The sequence below is a fragment of the Micrasema longulum genome, unplaced genomic scaffold, assembly GCF_059751315.1.
Source record: "Micrasema longulum isolate JH-2025_06_02 unplaced genomic scaffold, ASM5975131v1 h1tg001157l, whole genome shotgun sequence".
In the NCBI taxonomy this organism is placed as follows: domain Eukaryota; kingdom Metazoa; phylum Arthropoda; class Insecta; order Trichoptera; family Brachycentridae; genus Micrasema; species Micrasema longulum.
Window position 1 is genome coordinate 241535 of NW_028278344.1, and position 14975 is coordinate 256509.

The window sequence follows — 14975 nt, forward strand, 5'->3', positions numbered from 1 at the left end:
ACATATATACAAATAAAGACAGACATGTATTTTACACAGAAGTAGCGAAAAATAAAAATAAAAATTTGAGAAAAAGCATCTTTACATATTATGGGTATACTAAACATATAATACATACATTGATTGCAGTGGAAATAACAGAAGTGCATTTTTATATATAAGTTATATTTAGAAAATCTTAAAATTAGAAGAAGTTAGAAAAATATAATTTTGAATACAGATACAAGTCAATAAACGGTACACAATTGAAATCAACATAGTATTATTAAGGTATTTCACTTACCGACTTTTCTATGTCTGCCGGTTTCGAGAAGTAAACATCTCTTCGTCAGGACACCAATTACCCAATATTCGTTGTTCCATTGTAATGATCATCCTATACCTATTAATCTCACGCCCCTCCCTTCACCCCCTCTCTCTTTTTTTAACTATTTCTCCCGCGACATAAAATATTTTCATAATCTAATCAATGCGTGTAAGGGTTGCTTATTAAAATGCATGTCGTGTTAGTTTTATATTTTTATGCAGCAAATATGGTGAAGGTGTATAGTGGGTTTTGCATGTTGGTTTAATTAGTGTCCTGGCGAATAGACGAGTAAGTCTCGAAACCTGTAGACATAGAAAAGTCGGTAAATAGTCAAACATTAATATTGTTTTATTTTATTTTTAATGGAAAAAATAACAGATAAAATCTCAATTGTTCATACATACATGCAGTTAAAGTTTTTAACAAATTTTATAGAAACAAAAATTGACAAATAACTACACTATACTTTAAAGAGAGGAGGGATAATCGGAATGAAAAATAGAGGAGAAAGGAAAAACTGAAATTTTCAGATAGTAACATTTCAACCTTGATTTAAATGTTCATAAATAAGAGGCTCTGGCATTAGAGGGTAGATTACTCCACAATCGAGCATATTTACACGATCATTAACACGCTTCCAGTTTCTAGAAAAAAAAAATAATTGTCTTAAAACAAAGTTGTTTTATATTGATATTATCATAATGAATAACCATAAAGTTAGGGCTTCAAATCTGTATTTTTTTTTTAATAAAATTACAGCCATTAAAAAATAAATACATCACAGTAAAATTACGTTTGAAAAAAACATTTTTTTTTAGTAATAGATTCATCATTACTCCCTTTCTGCAACTAATGGTGCATAGAGCACTGCATTGGTACACGATCGATTTGAATGTAAATAAAGAAGGGGCTCTGACATTCGAGGATAGATTATTCCACAATCAAGTATATAAACACGATCAATAAAACGCTTCCAGTTTCACGAGGAATTTATTATATTACAGCAATATATTACAAAATGTTCTAGACATTGTTAGGCTCAATATTGTATCCGGTACCGGTTTCAGGATATACTTCTGCTTGCGTTGTGCCCAGCCTAAATTATTTAAATAATCGAATAATTAAGAACCGGTTACGAAAATAATAACAATATATTTTATTGGCTTCTTGACATTAAAACATTATCATGACTTGGTGCTAACAAAAACACCGTAGAACATGGGCAAAACAATAACAAAATTTAAAAAACGAGCGCTATTGATAAACATCTTCTAAATTTATTGAAATTTGACATTGATACCTATTTATAGATGTCTAATCATTTCAAAACGTTTTTTTAATGAAATAAATATAAAACAACTTTTTTTTACCACTTTTTTTTTCTATCGACCTGTTTCAAAGTTACACAAGCTTCTTTATCAAGAAATACTTAACTAATGAATTTTATCCTATTTTATTTTAACAGAGATTACTAAATATTATCGAAGAAATATATATTGAAACATATGGAGCTAATAAGTCGAGTCTTTTTGTCATGTTTCTCCTGTAAAGGCAGGAATCGCAAAATGAAATGCATACAATCTTTTAGACTAGACTAGACAAAGAAGAAAGGGGAAATATGAAGGAAAAATGGAGGAGAAACCAAAAACTCAAATATTTACACAGTGATATTTTAATCTTGATTTAAATGTACGTAAAGGAGGGGCTCTAGCATTAGAGGATAGATTACTCCACAATCGAGCATATTTACACGATCATTAACACGCTTGCAGTTTCCAGAAAGAAAAAAAAATAAGTGTTTGAAAACATTTTTTTTATATTGATATTATTATAATGAACAACCATAAAGTTAGGGCTTCAGATACATATTTTATTTCTTTTTTTTTTAAATTAAATTATCAGCTATTACAGTCATTAAAAAATAAATATACATAAAATATAATAATATTTTCATAAATATAAAATACATCAACGTAAAATTTTGTTTAAAAAAACAAGTTTTTTTAGTAACAGATTCATCATTACGCCCTTTTCGCCACGAATGGTGCATAGGGCACTGCATTAGTACACCATCGCAGCGTATCTTGATCATTTTTTTACATGAAGTTTTCATTTTTTTTACATGATCAGTCTGATCAGTTTAACGCTTCAGGTACCAGTCCAGGACTATGAAATATTTAAGAGTAAAACACCTTTTTGCATAAATATTTCATGTCAACCGTAGGGAATTGAACCCGAGACTTCTTGCATGGTAGGCAAACGCGCTTACCATTACACCACGAGGCTGACAATACACACTTATACCAAGAAAACGTTTTTGATTCCTATTTACTGCGTTTTTCAAGATTCAAAATATTGAATTTGAAATCCGCTAACTAATTTGTTTCGTAAATTTATTCGCATCGTTTGACAGGGAACGAGAGCGAAATATGGTTTTGATTGCGTTAGAATGAGATGGATATTGTTATATGACGAACGAACTAACTTATTTATGAATATTTCAATAAATATACACATCTGGTAGCTTCCAAAAAGAATGTCAAGACTGTTAAAAAGTTTTGTAAACATTTAGGTGAACTGAACCCGTTCAATCAATTTATTTCCTCTCAAGGAAGAATTCACTTCCCTCTTTTCATTAATCCAATGAAGCACATATTATGTACTTCTGGATTATCTTCTTTCAGCACACAGATCCTTAGGCTATCAGATTACAGAGAGCTTCTTCAGGCAGCTTTTTTCGTTAAGCAAGGAGCAATTTTTCCGTGTATGTGGGCACCGCCAAAGAGATATAGGTCCTCAGATGCGGTGTACGGTGTGTGGAGGGCAAGCTATGATGATTATGACTGTTTTTTTTTTAAACATTTTTTATTTATTAGGTTATACATACATTTTTACAAAAATCGCACAAAAACCACTCTGGCGAATTCTGCTTGTACTAGGAGTAGGCTCAGTATATGAAGGGTCGGCCAGCCAGAAATATTAGTATGCCTAATGTTGCAATCGGTTCCTATATGGGCAAATGCCTGTTCTAAGAAACCGATTTGTTGCGGCAAATATGGTTTTCGAATATGTTTCCCATAAATAAAAATAATATTGAAGAAATAGAAAAAAAGTTATAGCCCAAAAGAGAAGAAAAAAAATTAGAGTGTACGTTAAATGTAAAAATAAATTTAAATATATATACATACTACATAGATACATATACACAATGTGTATTACACATATATACGCACATACATATATGTATAAATATATATATTTATATATGTGCATATATACATACATATATACCAGGGGCGAACCGCGTATAGAAGCGATTATGCACAGCTTACCATTATATTTAACTAGCCATAATAATGTTTTGCTGTAATTTTTTTTTACAAAAAAAACAAATAAATAATTACTATTTATTTTAAATCATTTCCACCGCTTGTATTTTTATCCTAATATAAATATTTATATTAATAATACGCGCCCAGCGCCTGCGGTGAGCCAAGAAACTAGCCGATTATTCCAGCTTATTTTTTCATACAAATAAGTATGCTATATTTTGAATGTCTTAACCCCCGTGCGGGTTTTTTCTCCTAGATTAAACTTGCGGATTACACAAATTATTTGAAGATTCTTGATTTGGAAAACAGTATTTCAAACATTATTTCTTAAAGGCTATTTTTCTTTGAGATGGTACTTTTGACATAAGACCATTTACTTTCATGCGCCATTTTGCAGGACATATGGCGCTCGACGCGGCCGTTTTTAGAACTATTAATAGCACTATTAATTCGGCCAGTTGGCATTTCAATCGAATATTTAATATCGACTGCATTCGTATTGCTATTTTTATTTATTTTTAATGAGTTGTGTATAAAAGTAATGGATAATATATCTACATAATATAAAAGATCACGAAGTTTTGTCGTTTGAGTTGATTTCATGGATGAGAGTTGTTGTATCACACAGAATCACAGAAAAATATCAATTTATAGTATATATTACTTACATTATATTCTGTACCTTCTATGTAGGTACATATATATGATATTTTTTTATAGCTTACGCGTAAATAAAATCACTATTCGCCACTGATATATACACATACATACACTTATATGAACTATGAAACAAAAAGATAATCGATATATCGATTGCCGTTCGACATAACCTGTTATCAACGAACCTCACGAACACTTGCCTTTGGATTACCTATAATGTATTTGCGTGGGCAATATTAGCACTCCCCGAGTGATATCATCCTGCATTAGATGGTTATTCGTTTCAGTCATTATTCGCACCAGACTCGTGATCCGAGCACAAAATGGCTTGACATAATTACTTTTTTTATAAATAATCTCTACAGACAATGTCACGTGAATTAGAAATTCAATGTTGCTATGTTTACAGTCAAAGATTTCTGTTAGAGTTCTTTCAAAATGTTATGAAAACGTCTTCACCGCTGAAATATAATCAATAGACACGTTCAGAGATTACACGACACGTTATTCTCTTGCTAACCGCATCTAATATTTAGCAAATATAACGAAAATAATGAGATAGAAAATCACGATATATGTACATGCAAGCATTCATGAAAATATAATATATTTTATTTCGTACCTATTTTCTTAGTTCATAAATATGAAATCTGAAATCGCAGAAATTTGCGTAACTCGTTTCCATAGCAACGATATTATCCATCAACATATTACAACAGCGATTGAGAACTTTTCTGAGATGGGAATATGAAAGCCTAGATATTAACAGGGCTAATGATCTGTCATTGGCTAGTTTAAGTAACCACTTTACACACTGTGTAACATTCACCATTCTACCTATGCTTTAAAATCCGTATTTATATTTATAAGAATTAAGTTGAATCATGAACTTGAATCGGATTGTGGTTCCGTGGCTAGTGTTGCGGACTCACAGATGAGAGGTCAGAGGATCGAACCCCATTCTACCTCAACTTGATTTTCATTTTCTGATAGTGAGTTATTTTCAACTCGTTGAAAATGGCCACTTAAATTTAAATATTTGGGTATATTATAAGAACGCAAATATTTCTTTTAAAAAAATTAAAAATTATAATAAAGTTAACTAGCACAGCGATAGCCGACTGTTACATGCTACGAAATTCAGACCTTCAGGCCTTGTGTAAACGGCCCTCCGGGCCTCGTATATCAACCCTACGGGACTCAATTTTCGGCCCTTCGGGAATCGGTTGATTCAATTAAATATATTGGGGTTAGTATATTTTTTATTTATTTTATTTATTTATTCGTATGAAGATACATACTACTAATGAAGCTAAGAGCCCTGTGTTGAGTTGGAATACAACATAATAAATATTACATAAACATTCATTTGAACAAACATCGTTTTAATTTTAATAAATATTTTATTATGCAAATGTAGAGAGATAATAATTATTTCGTTTGAATATCAAATTTTAACAGGCGAAAATGACCCTTATTTGGCATTGATACCCGGATAATATGGCTTAAATTTCTGTGCGTGAATATAAGGGACAGACGCAATCAATCAGTTCTAATTCTTCAATACGATTATTATAGAAGATGTTCTCCCAGTCATTGAAATTTTGTCATAATATGTTTAAATGGATTGAATAATATTCTCACGGCTTTAAAAAAATACTAATTTAGTGATAATATTGATAAAAGATTTTTTCGTGGCTCATTTAAAATAAGACAATTTGGAGGTAAATATTATTGTGATAATAATGGTTGGAAAAATATATTCTCGTTTAAAAAATAAACTGAGGTAAATATTAATACAAGATACAAGTAAAGAAAGATGGCCTCGTGGTGAAATAATAATAATCATGGTTTATTAATAAAAAAAATAATTTCTTTATCTTCTTAGGTATTAGATTTATACATACTTAGGTAATAGATTTCTCTGGATTATGTCTAGTCTGCCTAACTAGGTGTTAAGTAAATAACAGCATTTATCGATACTATTCCTGACTTTTCTTTTCTATCCTTCCCGTGACCCATCCTTATCTACCTTACATCAAGATAGAAGAAATTCAAAATTAGAAGATTTGCATTTAGAACAAAAAATCAAAAGAATGTTTTTGACTTCACATAAAATCGGATAAAAAAGGTGGTTGGATTATATTAAAGGTAGGTATCCATCCCATGTTCCTATCCTTTCTTCAAATATTTCCAAATCACAAAACTGAATGAAATTCGTTTTTCATTTACAGTCTGCCTTTTCGTTAACACTAGGTACAACCCGTTTTAAGGCAGATATTTTTGGTTAATGGTCAGCGCGTTTGCCTACCATGCAAGAGGTCTCGGGTTCGATTCGAAGGGGTGTTTTCACACTAGAATATCATGAACTTAGTAATGTAGAAAGCAGCCAGCCATAAAAAAGGGAAACTGAGACAATAAAATATATGTGAAAACAGTATATAATCAAATCTACACAACAGTTGGAATGTTTTTGACTTTGACAAATAATAAACAATTAATACATTAGTTTTTTTTTATATTTCAAACAAGTATACAACGTATTTGACCAGTTTTAGTAGTGGTTTTAAAGTACTGTAAGATTTTTCTAGAGCTGTGGTCGTTTTCTGCAAATCGATAAATACCGTTTTTGAGATCAACACTATTAAGATGATTTTTACAGTTTTTTTGTATGAAAGCGGTTTGGTTGTTTTTAGAAGAATATAGAATTGACCTTACTGCACTCGATAACACCAATATCTCATTTTTTCCTGCTTTCATAACTACGTTTATTTCATAGTTCCTTGACTGGCACCTGAAGCGTAAGACTGATCATCTTACCTTCATGTGACAAAAAAATATTAAGATACGCCTCTATTGGCGCACCGATGCAGTGCCCTATGCACCATTAGGTGCGGCAAAGGAATGATGATGATAGAGGGATAATTATTATTACGTTTAAAAATCAAATTTGAACAGACGAAAATGGCCCTGGTTTAGCGTTGATACCTCGAATTATTAATGGCTCAAATTCCTGTGCGCGCGTATGAAGGACAGACGAAATCAATCAACTCTTGAGTATTAATATTATAGATAATGAGTCATTTACAACTCGTTGAAAGTGTCTACAAAATTTAAATATTTAGGTAAGTCAAAAAACGCAAATGATTTTCTTAAAAATATTTTTTTTAAAGTCAGATGAAGGCACATTCACCCGCACCAATAAAGGTTTTAGCTTTACATCAGCCGATGGAAGAATCCAAGAAACGTAGATTTTCAAACATTGACAGAATGGTAAATGTTGCACAGTGTGTAAAGTGGTAGATAATAAGGCCTGTAAATTTCTAGTCTTCCATATTCCCTTCTCATAAAAGTTCTCATTCTCTGTTGTAATATGTTGCTCTTAATAACTCCCTAGGGGGTGTTTCAAGTCCTTGTATAAAAATATTTGGACGAACTAAAAATATTTTTGATACCTTTAACTATATTCATATTTCCTAAGTTCGTATTTCTGCGTAACTCATTGCCATCGCTACGTCACCGACTGTCAGTGTTATTATCTAAGTTCTTTTAACATGAATAACTAATCATCTATATATTTAGTTAACTGAATTGTGTTTACGAATGAAACACAAGGTCTGTTTTGCTTTTTACGGTTACAAAATAAAAAATAAAAATATACAGGAGAGGTATCAAATGTGGAATAGCTTAGGGGAAAAAAATAATCAATAAATGTATTATATATAATAAAATTACATGCATTCTGTTTATTAATTAATATTTGTTGAAATCTTTAGGAACTTAGTTATGTAACATAAAATGCCATCGCAAAAAAAAAACATTTAAAAAAACGTGTTTTCAAAAAACTGCTTCAAATATGGAATACTCAGATTTTTAGATTTTGCAATTATCTCTTGAAATCAATATTTTAAGCCCCTTAACACTCAATATGGTACCAATGATGGCAGGTTTGGCACTGGATACATTCCTTGCCATTGATTTTGTGCCTTTTTTTCAAAATGTCCCTTTCCTTTTGTACAATCTGGAAGTTTTTCTTGAATTCTATAAAAAAAACAATGCTCCCAATTTCAAAGTACTCCATGTTAGGGTCGCTCAGATATCCCATATTAGGAACAAGATTACTTGGAACTTGGAAGAGGTTTCCTTAGTGAGGAGGACTCTTAAACGAATATTGTGTAAAAAAATATTTTATTTGATGCATAAATATTTTTTGAATTCAAAAATATATTCACAGAAAAAAATCTACTTGACTTTCTTGAAACTTCAAACCACTGAGGAAACATAAAATTTAGACTTTTATATTATCGATCGGTAAACGATTGATAATTTTGTGGAGATAAAACATATTGTACGTTTTGTCGGCCTCGTGGTGTAGTGGTCAGCGCATTTGCCTACCATGCAAGAGGTCTCGGGTTCGATTCTCGACATGGTTGACATGAGTTCCTTGACTAGCACCTGAAACGTAAGACTGATCATCTTACCTGCATGCAACAAAAATTATCAAGATACGCTACGATTGGTTTGCGAATGCAGTGCCCTATGCACCATAAGGTGCGGAAAGGAAATGATCATGATGATGATGATAAAACATTAAAAAACATTGAAAAATAATAAACTGAAGCTTACGTAAATATCGAAACGGAAACGCACAAAAATGTCATCACTATCTCTGACGCTTGCGGTGCATCTGGCATCCGGACGTGTACTAACATGTTTTAGTTTGTCGGAGAGGAAGTGAGTACGCTGGGTTATGGGGTGGGGGTTTTGCTTAGTTTTTGTCCATCAATCATAACATCATTCATTTTGTTTTAGATGCAACAACAAGCAGGATCCCATCGGTCCTCTGTACAAGAGTCTTCTGCTGGAACACAACAGGATAGCCGGGGGGCTGTCGCAACTCAACCACCACTGGGAGGATGGGACGCTCTTCCTGGAGTCCAGGAGAGCCATCACTGCCATGATCCAACACATCACATACACAGAGTTCTTAAACACGGTTCTGGGAGAAGTAAGTACGGAACCGCGCTTTGACAGTATTCTTATAAAGGCCTCAAATGTTTGGGTATGCATTTAATTTGTCTCAGCTGGTAAAAGCATGAACTTATCGTTCTACTTATTTGAGCGTCAAGGTCAAAATTAAGGAAGACTCCCAGTAGTTTAACGGTGGGTAAAGCGGTACTCCTTACACAATTTCGTCGTTTCCTATTTTCTCAAAGCATCAATAAAAATAAATTTTTGTATCATCTGCATAGCAGTTAGACCGAAATCCACATGCTTTAATAATGTTCTCTATATCTTTAGTGTACAGGAAATATATGAGTGGTCCGAGTACTGACCCTTGAGGTACTCCAGTAGACACCTAAAATTTGTATGAGCTATTACCTTGGAACACAATTGCATATTCTTTTTCATGAAGATATGAACTGAACCACATCATATGTGCACTATTACAATAGAAAGTTTAGAAACGGTTATCTTCAATTTTATCTATTAAGTAAAATTGAGTTTTCTGTATGAAAAATATAACATGCATACATTAGTTTTTCTAAATATGTTCATGTCAAATTATTCATAGCGATTTCACCGTACACTGCGTAAATATCGCCAGCAGCTTGGGCAGCTTTTTTCCTTTGATTGAACGCGAACAGAAAGATATGTGGAAAATGCTCGCTTTCGTCTACTCGAAATTCCATTTTGAAGGTTTACAATCAAATAAAATCATAAATGTAACTCAAAAGTAAACGCAATACCTTTTAGAGTGGAAAATTTTCTTTTGAATGATGCGTAATTTTTATATTTTATTTTACTTTATTTTGGTGCTTATTTTTTAATTTGGAAAAAACAGACTCAACTTATGTTAACACCTAATATTATTGTGACACCCGTAATTAACCGTAGATCTAACGTTCGACTCCATAATTAAATTCGAATTAAGATTTACGATTATTCAACTGTTCTTCAAATTTCCATATTCCTCGAGGTACATAGGAACATTTATTTTAATTTACATGTTACACAATATCTTTTCTTTATGTGATGGGATTTTATTGTTTACCAGTCAAACATTTTATGCCAAGGATATCTATTGAGAAATATACGATGTATGTGGAAATTGACATACGAATTTCGTTGAATTTCTATAGAAAATGGATATTTATTTATTATAATCTACTACATACATAATGTGTTTTTGGAAGTAAAGAAATGAAAATAATCTAATGCATTCGATCAATAAATTCATTCGAATGTTAGTAATTAAATGAATGAATTAATGAGGAAGGTCAGTGGTTTTTTTATAAGTTTTAATTAATTAACAGACTATTTAACTAAGCTGATTTTGATTTTTTATTTTTATGTATTGTATTATCAGCGCAATAATTTAAAAAAATTTTGTATTTCTGATATAACCCCGCGTGTGACATCTCAAGTTCTCTTGCGCTTCTTTTCGGTCAACCGGAAATCTTTCACAACTCTCTTATCATCGGTTGATTCACATGAACTAGTGACGTCGTTCAAAGTAATTCGTTTTTATTAAAATACGTTTATTTTTTAATGTAATTTAAAGCTCTAATTTTTACCGCACGTAAAATTTTTTTTTTATCCGATTCCCCTTAAGGAAATTTAATATATTTGTTACCATAGGGGCAATAACCGAAAACTGAAGAAAAATATTTAAGAAAAGGGAATTTGGAAGTCGGGGCATTAACAAGGCTTATGACCTATCATTGGCTGGTTTAAGTGACCACATTATACACTGTTACATTCTTAGGTACTGTTACTGTTTTTTTTTCCATTTTCAGCTTTATTTTTTATGTATTTTTTTTTAAATACTTTTTAGGTCGCCATGTCCAAGTCTGAACTGCGTCCCCTGAGTCACGGCCACTTCCAGGGGTACTCAAGTTCCCACAGGCCCGGAGTTTACAGCGAAGTTGCTTTCACAGCCCTGCAAGTCTTCGATTCGATGATCCACCCAGATCTGGTAAATTAATTGATTAAATATTTCACAAGTCAAATCACTCAATCAAAAAAAAATATTACTTTTACACATCATATTTTAATATCAATTTATTTATTAAAACAAAACAGCAGCCATTATAATAAAAAAAGTACAATATTTACAAATCAACCAAAATCATAGACCAATTAAAGTTTTCTTTATATAACTAAATACAAAGCAAAAAAATAAGAAAAAAAGCAAACTCGTTAAAAGCCACTTCGTATTCCATTTGCAAAAAAATATAATACGACAATAATAATGAAACAGTATGTTCTTTCGTATGAAAGAAAACAATTGTTTACTTGGTCTTAAAAAATCTTTTCGCCAGCGTATCCATACGGGGTAACCTTCAGCCTTCATCCTTTCTTTTTTCAAACAAGAGAAAATAAATATAACATGAAAGTACACAAAAAAATAAATCAGGTAAACCCTTATTTTTTTAAATAAATAAATTTCATAAAAGGTACATGTTTTTTTACTATATCTACTTTTGCACATCTAGTAAATGCTATCACTGTAACTTCCAAAAAAAGAGACTAATACCCGTATGCAGAGACAAAACTTAAGGTGAGGAAAGTACATTCTATTGTCTTCACCTTCGGGTTATTTCCTGCATATGAGATTAGAATGTTCTTTTCTCACCTTAAGTTTTGTCTCTGCATACGGGGTAGTAGTCACTCAAATACCAACAAAATATTAAAATTCCTAAATTTCACACAAGTCATGGTCAAAATAGCTTTGTCTTCAAAGGTGTAAAAAACTATGATAATCTTCCCAATGAACTAAAAACTATTAAAAATAATATATTAACAAATAAATTTAAAGTAAATCTTTTTAATAAATTTAAAGAATTTTTTTGAACACGTGCAAAAAACTACATTAAATTTGAATTAGTATGAATGTATTATTATTTTATGTTTTTTCTTTATATATCCTATGTTTTTATTTTTCTTTCTCGTGTACTCGTATTTAAAATTATATAAACTTCTTTAAATAAACATCTAAAACAGTGAAAGTCACTCTCCAAGCACTAGAGTTTATTCATCTCAAATTCATTTAATTTTTCTTTTTTATGTATTTGTATCTTAGAGTATTATATGTATATACTCTAAGATTTGTATAATATAATTTATTTTATACAGAGTGTCTACTGTATGAACCTTAAATATTTTAAATAGACTTTCCGTATTTAACAGTAAGATTTAATTATAATTATTATTTGCATTTAAGATTCTAGCATTTTCTTTAAAGTTGTTTAGAGTGAGGAAATATATATTGATTTCAGAAAAAAAATTGTCATAATAATTTAGGATTCTAGGAAAAGATACATTCTGGGTCTTACTCATAAACTTGGCATAAAGTTAGGCCTAGGTATAGTAGTGAAATACTTATGTGAATACTATCCTTATTGTAGTCTTAGAATAATGGTGGTATTCCTATCCTTATTTTACCACTATGTCTAGGCGTAACTTTATACTAGGTTTATTAGTAAGGCCCTCTAATTGTTATTTGCGCTTGAAATACGTTGGTATGTTGATGAAACAATTATTGCAGCCGAGTTGCACGTCGAGGGATACGAATTTTAATTTTCTCAAGCAGTGTGGGCAATCTAAGTTGTTACTTTTTGTAAAGGAAGGCGGATTATTTTTGCATTCCCAAAAATCTAGTAAAAAGAAATAAATGGGTCGAAATTATAAAGAATTTAGGAAGGAATCTGAATGGGATCCACCAAAAACAAATGTTGATTGTTAACGTTAAATTACAAACTTTTTTACATACCAAAAGTATTCTCCAATTTTTGGTAGCATGATCGTTGAATTCAGCTCTGGTAAAAATGAACAAACTATAGATACGTTTTCGTGTCACAACTTTAAAAAAAAAAATATTCGAATGACGTCTAATTTACCCTTTCGTTTTACGAAACAACTTCGAAAACGAACACAACTTATGTTAACACATAATATAAAAAAAATAATACACTTGACACTTCGGAATGTGCCTATGGGTTCAGTGGAGTGGCCACATCCACATCCACATTCACAAATAAAAAATAAATGTATTTTATTTTTCCCCTTATGTAATTTTCTTTTTTTTCGGATAATTAAAATAAATCTGTGGAGGCCTGGAAAACATGATCACCTAATTTACGCTGTTTAAACGGTACAAATTGACAGAGAAATCAATATTTTCTCTCAAATAAAAATGTATGAAATTCGAGTTATTTTGTCATTTTTCAATCTTCAGCTCAACAGAACGATATCTCTGTCAACCCTGCTCCAAACCGCCGCCCAAGCCCCGTCCCTCCACTTCCCGTCCGCCGAGCTGGGCTGGGACAAAGGGGCCCTGCTTGTTCACAGAGGACGCGACCACGGGGTCCCGTCCTACCCGAACTTCTTCAACCTGTGCGAGAGGATGGTGGACCACGGAGACAGGAACGTCACCTTCGAGGACCTGCAGTATGTCGGCATCGACGGGGATGGACGGAACTTGCTGAAGGAACTTTACATGTAAGTAATTATTGAGAAATACTGGGATCGACCCATGGCGAGTTTAACATCGATATATCTGTGGCTTGAGTCCAAAGAACCAATGTCGTTAATCACTAAATTACGACAGAGTAACTTTTCAGCTATTTTGTGACGTTATAATAAACTTTTTGAGGCGTAGAAACGATTTTCAATTTTAAAAAAACACAACAATTTATGTATTTATGTATGTTTTTTTATATCAAAATATTGGCAAGAAAAAAATATAATCCGACATTGGCTTTTTTAGACCCAAGGCACGGATATATTTAAACAGATATAGAAAACTTATTTGAATAGAGGATACGGAAGGCCGGGCATTTGCAGGGCTTGTGAACTGACATTGGCTGGTTTGAATTATTCCATGATTGTAATCCATCCCAGTAATAACCGAAACAAACCAAAGTACTTTATTTATTCATTTATTTATTTTACAGAAACAAACAGTCAACAATGGTGTTATAAAGATAAGGTTTAAAGACCGACTAAGTTTCTCAATAAAAAACATACATTAACAAATTACAACAGGGATGGAGAATACCTTAAATAAGGTAAACCAGCCAATGACAGGTCATAAGCCCTGTAATTGCCTGGACTTCCACATTCCCTTACTTAAGGTATTCTCCATCCCTGTTGTAATTTGTTAATCTTAATGACTCCCGAGGGGGTGAAATCCAGTCTTTTGTCTACAAACATTTGGACAAACTCAAATATTATGATAAAAATCATACATATTAAATTATATACCTCAGAGGCAGACGGATGCAAATCCAAACGTCAAATGTTCAACAATAGCCTAAAGAATCTACTTTCTCTAAGTGATGTCTAATCATTCAGAACATCAAATTGTATGTTCAATATCTTAATACATTGGTTCATTAATTATAAGACTTACGTTTCTTCAAAATCAATGGACATGATCATAATTGGATACGAAAATCGAAATGTCATTTCATCAAATTCTGGATTTGCATCCATCTTCCTCTGAAATTCAAAATTATGCTACAACAAAAGGGTGTGTTTGTGTGAGAGTAACTGTAGAGGTGTATTTGTGTGGGAGTAAGTGTTCAGGTGTGTCGGTGTGTGTAAGCGTGAGCATCATTAAATAGCAAATAGGAGCGTATCGCAGCCAGAAAGAATAAGTCTTAATTTAT

At 31.9% G+C, this 14975-nt stretch overlaps 1 protein-coding gene across 1 annotated transcript in view; it reads left to right on the forward strand.

Annotated features, from left to right (window-relative positions):
• The window catches only part of LOC148276730 (uncharacterized), a 140285-nt gene that overhangs the window by 105633 nt on the left and 19677 nt on the right, over positions 1 to 14975 (forward strand). Inside the window, exons 7-9 of the mRNA XM_088233850.1 lie at positions 9112 to 9307; positions 11138 to 11278; positions 13541 to 13803. Of these exons, the coding sequence (XP_088089976.1) occupies positions 9112 to 9307; positions 11138 to 11278; positions 13541 to 13803 (600 nt within the window). The remainder of the gene's footprint in view (positions 1 to 9111; positions 9308 to 11137; positions 11279 to 13540; positions 13804 to 14975) is intronic.